Genomic DNA, 13,469 nt, shown 5'->3' on the forward strand with positions numbered 1-13,469 from the left:
CTTTATTGTAAACTGTTTGGAATAGCATTGAGCCAGCGCTTTTCAGATTCTCATAAATGCAGCGATTGCAACCTTTACCATTTTTGTTCAGACGACATTCCCAATCCATTTCTTATATACTTCTGTGACTCTGTCACAGAGCAGTTCTGGCGTAACAGATAATAATAATAAACACCTTCTAAAACATGTCTCTGCTAGACGGACGGACAACGATTGTTTTCTTAAGGCATTGCATTAAATATAAATTCCATACGTGGCACGTTGTCACAATGATTATGTAGAGTTACCTCCCCTTCTTAACTCTCTGCGAGTGGAAGATAGAGATGCTGATGGAGCATAGTTCAGCGGTGCAGATTGTTGTTTAATGGTTTGTTGTTTTGTTATTTTCTTAATGTTTGCAGTTTTTCTAGCTCTAAACACCATTGTGGCATTTGAAAGGAACTGTTCATGGTGCCAGCCATTATCCGATTTCATTGACAAAGTGTAGTGTGAGAGAGCTCTGATGTAGTTCGGAACTTCTTCGCTGTTGTAAAAGTGTTGTTGATGGCGGGAAATCTTGTAAGATGTCATGAATGCCTAGATCAGAGAATTATGTAACTGTATATATTAGCATGAGTTGAACACGTTATAGTATATAACTGACAAGGAAATATTTTTTTTAAATATACAGCTGGTCTAGACTTGCTGGGGGGTTTTGTGAATGTTTGAACATGCTATCGTTGCTGTGACTAGTCGACACCCTGCATTTGCTTATTGTCATAAGGTAATAGTGAATTAAACCTTTCTTAATTTGCTGACTTTATTGCTATTGCTGGTTGTACTAATTTTGCTGTAAACAGGGAACTAGCCACATATAGTTTTATGTAATGTTACTTAGTACACTGTAAAAACCGTTACACCGTAAAAATATGTGTAACTGTGAGATGTCACTCAAGATGTCATTTTTGTTCTCTTATAGCTGTAACCAGCATTATTCTGCCTGCCTTTGATGCTTTGATCAGTCTGCATGGTGAGCAGTGAGGTAATTTTGCTAGTATTTGATGATTATTTCTAATTAAGAGACTAAATGTACAATTCAGTGTATTGCATAATGATGCATTTGTTGTTGACATGTATACTGCGCATGTTCATTTCTCTGAGCTAAGTGAATGTATACTCAATAGGATTTAGCTGTTATGCAGATGTGTGTGTTGTGTTGTTGAAATACTGGTGTAGCATAGCATTTGAATAGTGCAGATAGTTACACTGTTGTGGAACTATTGATGTTTCAGTGAGGACCACTGCGTCTAAGTGAACGCCGTTCGGTTAGAAAATTTGAAAGTTATGGGTCATCGTATTCGTCCATGTATATAGTGTTCAGTGTTACCTAATGTAGGTTACATTTGGTTCTAATTGATATTGAGGTCTTCTCGTTATTGACTTTATTAACGATTTGCAACTGTGTGGCTGCAAATATTTTCTTTTGTTTAACAATTTCTTGAAATCTTGATGTGATGTAAATGTAGTTTTGGAGTTGATAGTTAATTCAATGCAAGCTGATATTGTATGGCAGCACTAAAGTGCAGGGTCAATGATATTTTGAGATGTGACACCAGTAAACTCATGGCTGTAAGTTAATAAGGTTATAAGTGAATTAAGTTTCTGATAATCCTTTTCATTCGCTCTACAGTATACCAAAATACTGCGCAGTTATGTATGTGAATGTTTTTTCATTTGGATAACCACTATGTTGTACTCAGGTGATTGATTTAGTGTGATTAATTACTTTTAATAGCTCCCGATAGGTTCTAGGTGTAGTGTTTATGCACAGAACTAATTAAATCGTTCTGTCATTGTACAGGCTCCATGAGGTACCCGACCCTGGTCACGTTTCCCATGTTTCACCGTCACTGAATAAACTTGACCATGTACATCAGCCATGATGATGTCTTTATTATTTGTTGACATTTCCCCCAAGAACGAACCTAACCGGTCACACACATATAGGTTCACAGCTATTTGCTCTAGCCTCCAAATTGATGTAGAAAACTAGATATAAAAAAGGAACAAATAACTACAAGCCCCCCACAAGAAAGCTAACTTAACTTTACTGATATTTTGGAGGATTTAGATTCAATACTGATATTTTGGAAAGTGCAGGGGAAGGGGCAGTCATGCATTCCGATCTGAGATGACCGAGATGATTCTGTAACACTGGTATACTTAAAAGTGAAAGTTTTAAAGGTTGCTCTTGTTGTGTTTGTCACGTATTGTTGAACAATTAAAGCCAGAAAATTCAATGAAATAAGAATCCATCGCTTTTTAAATCTATATACTCACGTGCCACACAGTCCCTTCCGGAATACCCTGGGTCACATCGGGGATTCCGCGCATCTATAAGGCAATCCCCAGTTGTTGTGTTACATTGGCTATTGTTGTAACATTGTCCACAAGACTTTGAGCAGTTAACTCCCCACGTGTTGTTACTGCATTCTGTAAAATACATCAACACAGAGATGATGCCGGTGAACAATTTATTAATAATATCGATTATGTTATGTTATGTTGCAGACTTACATGTTCACGACGTTTGGATTGTTATTTAACAGTAGACGCATAGGTATCACCCATAAACAAGCTATTCACACGAACTTGTGTCAGCTAATTTACTATAGCATTATTAGGTGTCATTTAAGACCCAAAAGTGCGATACCTTTACAAGGGAGATAACCTATATGGCTATGTGTAGTAGGACACAGACCCCCATTACGACTTACGACTGTAGTTCTGTGTATTTTAGGGTCAAGTCATTTTTTGCTGCCAGCCTGCCGTTTTTGGTGTACAGGTGGATGCTTGATATCAAAAGGATGGACACTGTCTAAGCTTTAGGCAGGTATGAGTTTTAATGATGAAAGTTTGAAATTCTGGGCGAGAGGACACAAGGAGACAGGTGGTGATGAGGCTGCGAGTGACGTTCCCTTGGCGTTGGGACTAAATGGTTGGGACTGAGCTACAGCGCTAAACGCTAACATTGGCAACTAATGGGTTTCTGACGCCAGTAGAGTAAGATGGCGTGTGGACACCACCGATGTCTTTTTAGTGAAACTGGTGGAAAAGCTGGAGGTTGAAAGCGTTATTTCTTGAATTTCGGAGACACTGCGTGGTGGTGATCGAAAGTCGTTTCATACCTTTACTTCTCGTATATACGTACGAGGCCATTATATATCATATATAGGGTTTACGGACTGAATTCGAGCGCCTGCGTTTCATCTTTTAATCCAAAGCTGCAAAAGTGAAGCAAAAAATCCAACGACAGTAAAATGTCTAGATCAGGCCAACTGATGGTTAGATTTATCTCCATTTCCTAGAGAATTGAGCATGAATCCAGTTGTACATCTATCCTGTTGTAGTCATGTAACATTTATTACGGGTCAATATCATATCAGTGAAGTTTGCTCCCAGTTGCCGGTTCCTGCTTTCATATCCAAATCAGAATATCGAACTGGGAACTGGGAGCTAACTTCAAATATTTATTGTAATATTTTGCTCTTAATGTGGCACCTAGATGTATTGAACGTAGCACATGTACACTTTCAGACATGCCACACCTTATGGTACCAGCAGTTCCAAGTTACGACGCTAGGGGGCGCATATGCAGATGAACATCAAAACGGGAGCTGGGTCTGAACAGCTATTAACATTGTATCTACGTGTATCAAACTTAGTATGTGCACACATTAAGGCATGCTGCGCCTGATGGTATCAGTACTTCTAAGTAATGATGCTAGGGGGCGCATGTGCAGATTAACATCGAATCGGGAACTGGGTGTGTACAGCTGTTAATGTTGCACCTAGATGTAGTAAACGTTGAATATGTACACTTTAAGACAGGCCCCAGCTGAGGGTACCAGTAGTTCCAAGCTTTGACAGTAGGGTGACATGTACCTGAACATCGAATTGGGAACAAAGTTTTTAAGGCTTTTATTATTGCACTTCGAGATACCCAACAAAGTACATGCACACTTTAGGACATGCCACATGTAATAAACTTGATTGACCCGCACGTATTGTAAGTTGTCGGCTGTGATTGTCGCCCTTGAATTTATAAATCACCAGGAGACGACCAAAACACGTGTAACTCACGTGTAAAGGAAAGCCATCTTGATCCAATCATTCATCTAACGTTCCCTATAACATGAAAATCTCACAGAATGAACAAGGTTTTGACATGAGGCGCAAACCTTTTCTTTAACCGTTGTCGTAAGTTCACATGAGAGTATTTAGTCAATAACCTATTTATTATACACCACACCAAAAAATTCACCTATGGAACAAAAATTAATTAATCTTAAACACCGAAATGACAATTCGACACAAACGTTTCACGAACCATAATTAAGTAAAATTCATAGTAACTATTTTACAAATTGCGCAAGAATATGTACAAAGAACAGACACAGCGTCACTGAATGACGTCATGTAGCTAATGTTGAAGAGATGGTAAAATTACAGTGGCCCTTTTGTGTCATTCGAAATTCCTAACATTTTTTTTACTGATTTACAATCATTCACTTTCTAATAAAACTTGTCATTACGAACAAACAATTTGAATTATATGCAAATGCAGATTAAGGCAGACACAAAAATATTTTAAACACAACTGATAAGTTCAACTATAAAGTTCTCTAAGTTTAGAGAAAAGGCTTACAGCTCCGAGAAAACCTTCTCGCCGCGGAGAAAACCATTACACTGCGGACAAAAATTTGTAGCGCGTTGAAAATGTTTAAACCGCAGAATTAGGTTTACACAGGGGAGAAAACCTTTCTACCGCGGAGAAAAGGTTTAGACCACAGAGAAAAATTTTGCACCGATGAGAAAATGTTTTCTCCTACGTCTAAATCTTTGTAATTCGTGGGGAAACGTTTGAACCGCGGAAAAACCTTTTCACTACGAAGAAAAGGTTAAACCCCCGAAGAAACGTTTATCATTGTTTGAAATAAGTTTATGGTCGTATTTATCGTTTTTATAGCTTTTGCTTCTTTGTATGCGCTAGTTCATTTTTTGTACGCTCTTTTTAAATTGATTCGTCGGTTTAAGTAGTCAAAAGGTGTCACTGCGAACAAAGAATTAAAAGTATACACAGCGACCTTTTCTTTGCGGAAGAAAGAGGTCTTTGCGATGCGAAAATTTTCTTCGCGTTATAAAGTATCAAACAAAAAAATTAACATAAAAAAACTGTATGACCGTGATTTTGTTAATATCTTGACAGGTGCAATACACCAGTACATTGAAAAACCAATTCATTGACAAAACAGCAATCAAACCAACTATAAACCAACCATTTCATTAGCATTCAATCCATTATACAGTAAGCATACCTATTGGACAACACTAAATCGTCATCTACCGACTTCATATTTATCATTTTTGCTCACAATTCGATCGATTATTCGCTATTTTTCGGTGTTCTTAAAGGAAAACGTTATACTAAGGAGAAAATCCAAACCAGTTAAAACTTCCTGTTCGCCAAAACGTTAAGCGCTTTATAAACACTTGCTGGGAGATGTGCCGACGGATGTCGGAACCGGTTGAGCAGTTTACAGGTCTAAACAGCTGTTCATCCCACATGACAAAGCCTTTGGAAATGCCATTAAACATCTTGTCGGATGTTTCTTTTGTGCAACTCTACTGAACCTGACAATGTCAAGGCAGTATATCCTGTGCTTGGTTTTGTTCTCGTGTAGGTTGTGACAGGACGTCGCAAAAACACAGCACCAAATAGCAGTGTTAGCACATATGACGAATACATACATAGTCCTTAAGAGCGTTGTTGCAGAGATGGGTGACAAGACAATTGCCCGGTGTTGTCCATTCTAAGACCTATTCGGCAAAGACAATCCCCTGCTCTGCCCTGCAGCTCTTGAAAAGTACATGTCATTTTACCCTTTATTAAGAGTTAATATGCTTGAGCCCTTATACCGATATATCCCTGGAACAGGCCCCAAAATTGTCATACAAACAAGGTCATCGAACGCCTCAGTAGAAAGTTAGCCTTGACAAGGCTGTCAAACTAGATGTACTGAAACGGAAAACAAAACTGTCACCGCTCTTCTTATTTCTAAACTGAAATAGTCCTCCATTGGGCGTGTGAAAGAAACTCAGTATACTGACATCCTCGGGCCTAAATTTCGCAGAAAAAAAGCCTGACTACATTTGCTTAAGTGAAGAAAACTGGTGTCGCCGAAAAGCACGTAAATGTAACAAATACCACCCAAGACTAGTAACGCAACGAGGAAGTGAATAAACGTCTGACAAGGAGAGCCTTCTTACGGTACCGAAGTGCGGAGGCGAGCATCATGGAAAGGTACTAGTAAATACATGGGCGCTGGACAATTTTTTGGCCATTTTTCGTGTCATTGACATGGAATGTGGGGATCTTCGGGATGCGTGCAACAATTTGAATCAGCTGCGTGGTACATTACTGAAACGTTTGGATTCCCTGAGAGAATCAACATTGGATGCAGCAAAGCTGACATGGGCCATCAGGCGACCAGACATTCCTCTTAAATTTTCAGGTAATCTTTGTGGGTCTGAAGCAGATGTGTTCGCAAATGGTTTTGTGACAGAAATCAAAAGTACACTGGTAGCCACCTGTACTAATCCTACATTCCTTGAAGCTCAAAGACGAAGAACCCTGAGAGGCGTATGTCTGTGGTAAGTGAAAGCTTTTGGTGCAGCAGTAAACATCATAGCTATGATTTTAGAAGTAAATGCTGTATGCATTCTATACACCCAGTTGCTAAATCAAGATGATTATATTCAGAGAAGTATAAAACAAAGTTTAACCTGATATTTCCGACCCTGACATAACAAAGTTGGGCCCCCAATTAATCAATGACAGTGTCACTGAATCTCGGTTTAAGCAGGCATAAATATAAGACTAAAACCTTACGAGTTCATAGTTAGCTCTTGTAGCTCTATGATCACGTATCTGCCTTGGGGACAACACTCCAGTTCTGTTTCTTGCACACATACCGCTGCGAACGTTTCGAGGAAGCGATATCTGTTCCTAAAAGTGTTATTTAGAGACCTACCTTAACGCCCAAACTAACAAATATGGAAGTTACATTGTTGTGTTTTTTTTTCTTTGCTTTCTTAGAGCGCAAAGAAGGCACCCAGGATATGAGTACAATCTCAGAGATGGTGGATGCATGGCTGTTTTGAGACCCCAGCCCACGCACTGCGTAGTCAGGAGACAGATGTTCCAGAAAAGACGTCTTTGCTGACGCTGAAAGGATTGAAAGGTTCAACCTCTTCAGCTATCGCCTCGATATAGCTGAAATATTGCAGATGTGGCGTCAAGCCATAATCATTCATTCATTACTTTAAATCTGCAACCCCGTGCAGGGAAAATGAGACTAAAGGCGGGATGAGCTGGCGGATATTTTATCTTACAGCACGCCATTAATTGCCCACAAAATACATCGACAGAATTCGCAGCATAGTTGCAGACACATTTGTCGTGGACAACAAACCCTGTCATGTGACCCAGTAAATCATGTCAAACAAACTAAACGTCACAGGCCAACACAATACCATGTTGTCTGATTGGTCAGTTAGGTGGTCCCTATCTCGCAAATTCGCTGGAGCGGACAGAGTGGAATTGACGGCGTCTTTTTTCTCTAGTATCTGACATGTTTGATGCCAGTAAATTTCAGAGCGGACTAGATCGCCGGCGAGATACGCAGTTGCCAGAGCAGACACATTAAGCGGATATAGTGTGTCCCCGGCTTAATGAATAATTGATTAATGCAATGTTTTGATTCGATTGCAGTAATTTTGTTTTAATTTAGGAAAACACTGCGATGTCGAGGTATAACACATTAGACGAGAAGCCTGGAAGCACTGCCACCAATCCTTGTGTTCTATATCTGAGACCAAGTCGCACTGGAAAAGACTTCCTCAAAGGTTCAAGAGTTCTCCGGAGAGATAGAACTGAATGAGCAGATGTTTCGCCATGCTGGGGTCAGACAGCATCGACCTGACTACTTCACTTGTGTTGTAAGTTCCATACGACAGGGCTGGTTGTATTACGACGACATTGTGGTCAAGCTGGCAAATTTCAATCCGTCTACTATCCTAAACTATACTTCAAGTTAGGTGGCTTAAATTGCAAGGAGGATGTGAGCAAACTGTAGTCTGAATTCTTTGAAGGCTATGTCCCCACACCAGATTGTAACACGCGTGTATATTTGACACAAAACGGGTACAAGTACGCCCTAACGCAGGTATTTGCAATTGATAACTGATCTAGCTTTGAGGATAACTTCTAGCCCTTGCACCCCAAAAAACAAAGTTAAAAAAAAGCCACAATAAGGTTAAAATGACTCGTATTTACGTAGGCCTTCACAGTCGTGCAAAATTTCACACCTGAAATTTCCTGGGGTGTATTTTTCGCCCCAACACGTGCCGTTATTATTCTTTCTGTGCTTATAGGTACACGTTTGCCAGATACTCGTCAAATTCTTCTCGCACGAACTTTGATAATCGCCCGCGTTCGTGTGTGTTTGTGCCTGTAAGTTGACGTGCTAGCGCAAAAATTGCCGCTTGCACTTAGCAGTTTTATAAGCTGCAAATTGTACCACTGAAGATGAAGAGTAAAGGCTTCAATAAATGTCAACTTACAAACAGGATATGTGGTATAGTCGTTGTCTTACCCAAGTGTGGTGTGTGGCAAAGTCAGGTAATCAAGCTAATCTTATAACCTTTCTAACTTAATACAGAGTAAGGTTTTTTTGGCCGCTGAACAAATTTGAGTTTGACCCATGTTCCTTATCATTTTTGGTGTTTTAAGAAAAGATACCAGTTTTCATAGGTAGTATACATTATGTTACTACTGTCCTTGTTTTATGCATTTCTTGTTCTGTCATATTTCTTGTGTTGGTACATGTACTATCATGTATGCCGTTATAAACGTCTATTCACGTGTAAAGATTTCAAACGTAACGTTTGCTGAGTATATATCTCATCTATGTACTTCGTTTTCTTTTCTAGCCAAGAATGAATCCGTGTTTTCTCGAACCTATAGTAGGACTTTAATAGATGTGGAGAGCAAAATTGTCACTGGAAGCTACAGGCTATCATAAGAGATCAAAATTGTTACCGGAAACTACAGGCTGTCATAGGAGATCAAAACTGTCACCGGAAGCTACAGGCTGTCATGAGAGATCAAAATTGTCACCGGAAGCTACAGGCTGTCATAAGAGATCAATATTGTGACCAGAAGCTACAGGCTGTCACAGGAGATCAAAATTGTTACCGGAAGCTACAGGCGGTCATAAGAGGTCAAAATAGTCACCAGAAGCTACAGGCTGTCATAAGAGATCAAAATTGTCACCGGAAGCTACAGGCTGTCATAAGAGATCAAAATTGTCACCAGAAGCTACAGGCTGTCATAAGAGATCAAAATTGTCACCAGAAGCTACAGGCTGTCATAAGAGATCAAAATTGTCACCAGAAGCTACAGGCTGTCATAAGAGATCAAAATTGTCACCGGAAGCTACAGGCTGTCATAAGAGATCAAAATTGTTACCGGAAGCTACAGGCTGTCATAAGAGATCAAACTTGTCACCGGAAGCTACAGGCTGTCATAAGAGATCAAAATTGTCACCGGAAGCTACAGGCTGTCATAAGAGATCAAAATTGTTACCGGAAGCTACAGGCTGTCATAAGAGATCAAAATTGTCACCAGAAGCTACAGGCTGTCATAAGAGATCAAAATTGTCACTGGAAGCTACAGGCTATCATATGAGTCTGTGGACTGATGGACAAATAGGGTAAATGTATGTGGTATTGAAGACAATGTCGCATCCACATTGTTTGGTGCATTTCTTACACGGCGGGATGAAGTAATTCGGAAAATGTCAGAACTTGGAACTACCGGTACCATCACGTGCGGGATGTCTGAAACTCTACATGTACCACGTTTGTACATATAACTGCAATATTAAGAGCTGTAAACACCCAGCTCCCGATTCGATGTTCATCTGCAGATACGCCCCCTAGAGTCGTAACTTGGAACTACTGGTGCCATCACGTGCAGCATGTCTAAAAGTGCACATGTACCAAGTTTTGTACCTCTAGGTGCAATATTAAGAGCAGAATAGAATAAATATTTGAAGTCAGCTCCCAGTTCCCAGTTCGATATTCAGCTCTGAATATCGAACCAGGAACTGCGAGCTAAGTTCACATTTGAATGTCGAACGAGGAACAGGGAACTGGGAGCTTACTTCACTGACAATTCAAAATTACCAGCACAGTCCCTCTTGGTGGCCCCAACGGTTCAAGAAATATTCTTCCAGTATGTCCAATTTCCGATAAAACTGTGTATATTTTCTTGAGACTTCATCGCCTAAGTCCACAACTTTTATCTACCGCAGGCTACTGGTTATACTATTATAGGGAAAATACCTTCGACGTTAGAGATCTAGAGTAAAGGCGCTGGAACTTACTAATAGATTGCCAACAGTTACATGTTTGGACATGGTGAAACGTCAACAATCTAACAACACACCTTCATCACATTTCTCAGTGCGGTATCCCGGCATGCACCTTGGTGTTCTCTGTGGACAATGCCCGGATGTTATGTCACAGACAGACGGTCCCTCACCACAGTTCCCACATCTCTCCCCACAGTCTGGTCCGTATGTCCCGGGTGTGCACACTAATAAACACACCCACAACATCATAAAGATGGACGTGGATTTAGGGGCACGATATATTACCACATATCCACAAACAAACAACGAAAGTGTAAATAAACATAGTATACATCTTTAAACTAACATTATATAATTTTACCTCTCTAGTATTTATTTTATCACTGTATCCAAATACCACAGCCATTGCCATTCTGTGCAAACGACTGTGTCAAGACGAAGTTTCACTAAGCTTTTCTTGGGTTTTAAAAATCAAAAAATATATTTAATGTTGTTTTCAGGTACGTTCAGTCTGTCAGTGGACATAAACATTTAGTCAGGTGCTGTCATTCACTTTAAAGATATTTTCAGGAACTTATGCACTTTGGTGTGATGTCGAAAGGTTGAAGTAAACTGAAGAATGATTAATGTGATTACATATACTATAATACAGTAAAGATGCAAGTGTCATTTTAAATGCTAAGGTAACTTTTCCGACACCGTTCACTTGACGAAGAAGAAAGCAAACACAACATGAGTTTGTAGTGATCGCGATGCATGAAACTTGTAATGTACTAACCACAATCCTTTGTTGAGTTCTACACTAGATTTCCAAGAAGTACATATTTGGACATGATGAAACATCAACAATCTAACGAACAACACACCTTCATCACATTTCTCAGTGCGGTATCCCGGCATGCACCTCGGTGTTCTCTGTGGACAGAGCCCGGATATTGTGTCACAGACAGACGGTCTCTCACCACAGTTCCCACATCTCTTCCCACAGTCCGGCCCGTATGTCCCGGGTGTGCACACTAATAAACACACCCACAACATCAAAAAGATGGACGTGGATTTAGGCGCACGATATATTGCTACATATCCACAAACAAACAACGAAAATAAACATAGTGTACATCTTTAAACTAACATTATGTAATTTTACTTCTCTAGTATTAATTTTATCATTGTATGCAAATATCACATTCATTGCTATTCTTTGCAGACGACTTTAGAACTTTGTTTAGAGGTTTGTCAAACTCCTCAAAGAGAGCATTGGTTTACCAAGTACATTCGGGGGCCTCCGCGGCTCAGTTGGTTAGCGCGATAGCTCGGCGTAATGACCCAGGAGTCTCACACTAATGCGGTCGCTGTGAGTTCAAGTCCAGCTCATGCTGGCTTCTTCTCCGGTCGTACGTGGGAAGGTCTGTCAGCAAACTGCAGATGGTCTTGGGTTTCCCCCGGGCTCTGCCCGGTTTCCACCCACCATAATGCTGGCCGCCGTCGTATAAGTGAAATATTCTTCAGTGCGGCGTAAAACACCAAACAAATAAATCAAATACTAAGTACATTCCGGTTTGTTGACTGCCATAAATTCCTAAGCATAGATTTTATCATCGATCATATGGGTAAGTGAATATCTCTTTGACAGAGGGTTCAGCAATTTGGTTCTCACTTGTATTTCTCTTACTAATTGTACGTTTGCTTTTGAAAGTTCGCCTGTTTATTTCCTAAATACTAAAGTTTTGTCAACTACAAATCTCCACATTTTACCATCTTTTTGCCTATTTACATTTGCTTTGAGAGTATCATTGAAGAAAAGATAACTGAAGTATTTTGTCCATGGGAATGTCTAAGATATATTTACGAAATGAAATGCATAATCACTTCTATTTCATAGTAACAGAATTCTTCCCATTCAGACACCATACCGAATATCTGTACTTCACACAGGGTGAGTGGCCAGGAATTGTTGATCATAATCTTCACTGTGTCTCCTAATACCGGGCTGCTGGTGTTACAAGATCCATCAATAATGTCCACTGGGCCGGTGTAGTTTGTGGTGGTGTCCTGGTAACACACTGTGTAATTCCGGGAGGAGTTTCCCACGGACAGCTTAAAACCGTTAAGACGGTTACCGCCTGAAATACAAACCAAAGAGTTTTCTGAATAATGTAATTACCATCAGACATTTAACCGGAAGCAGCAAGCACCAGGACAACTTTTGTTAATGCGCACAGTGATGTTAATTATCAACCCAGGGTGTACTGTACCACAGATAAAAAGAAAACTGTGCCACTGATGATTGAAATCTTGTGTAAGACATGAAAGTGATACAACATCACAGATGAAAGAAATCATGTTCCACAGATCACAAACACATCGTCACATCCAGCAAAGTAAAGAATTACTTTGCCATAGATTAAAGGAACCCTGCACTAAAACTGAAAATCCCGCAAATCTTTCCAAAGAAGTAATGTACCACAGATCCACGGACCTATATCTGTATCACAAACGAATGCTCGGTCACAAATAAAATTACGACCATTAGCAAATGTAGCTACTTTATACTATTGGTTATCGTGAAGTGTTGTGCACATTATTGAGTGGTATTGCATGAGTCACAACCTGGACGAATACAGTACCAGCCCATGATTTACAAAACGCGTCACATTGACCTCTTTATTATATAGCTGAACTTGTCTATGGATTTTCACCTCCCACAAAACAATTGATTTGCTTTGACATTCGCTTTACTATTTAGCAAATAATACTTATACCAGTGTGTTTAGTGCGTACACGGCCTGACATTTCGTCGAAATGATCAACAATTCAACGAGCCCGACGTGCGAGTGTAAATATTGATATTCGACCTTAATTGAGCCAATAGAAAAAATATTTGATTTAAGTCAACTGCTAGTTAGCCATTTTCGATTTAATTTGCAAGGGTGTGGAATTTAATTGTGTCAGATATATGTTAGGAGATGTTTTCCTCATATTTTTCATTAA

General features: G+C 39.8%; 1 protein-coding gene across 1 annotated transcript in view; it reads right to left on the reverse strand.

The window, feature by feature from the left end:
* Positions 1-13,469, reverse strand: part of LOC135469901 (receptor-type tyrosine-protein phosphatase alpha-like) — a 37,061-nt gene that overhangs the window by 13,443 nt on the left and 10,149 nt on the right. The window contains exons 3-6 of the mRNA XM_064748539.1: positions 12,392-12,601; positions 11,345-11,494; positions 10,553-10,702; positions 2,320-2,472 (exon numbers count right to left, since the gene is read on the reverse strand). Coding sequence (XP_064604609.1) covers positions 2,320-2,472; positions 10,553-10,702; positions 11,345-11,494; positions 12,392-12,601 — 663 coding nt within the window. The remainder of the gene's footprint in view (positions 1-2,319; positions 2,473-10,552; positions 10,703-11,344; positions 11,495-12,391; positions 12,602-13,469) is intronic.

The sequence above is a fragment of the Liolophura sinensis genome, chromosome 7 (genome assembly GCF_032854445.1).
Source record: "Liolophura sinensis isolate JHLJ2023 chromosome 7, CUHK_Ljap_v2, whole genome shotgun sequence".
Classification (NCBI taxonomy): Eukaryota; Metazoa; Mollusca; class Polyplacophora; order Chitonida; family Chitonidae; genus Liolophura; species Liolophura sinensis.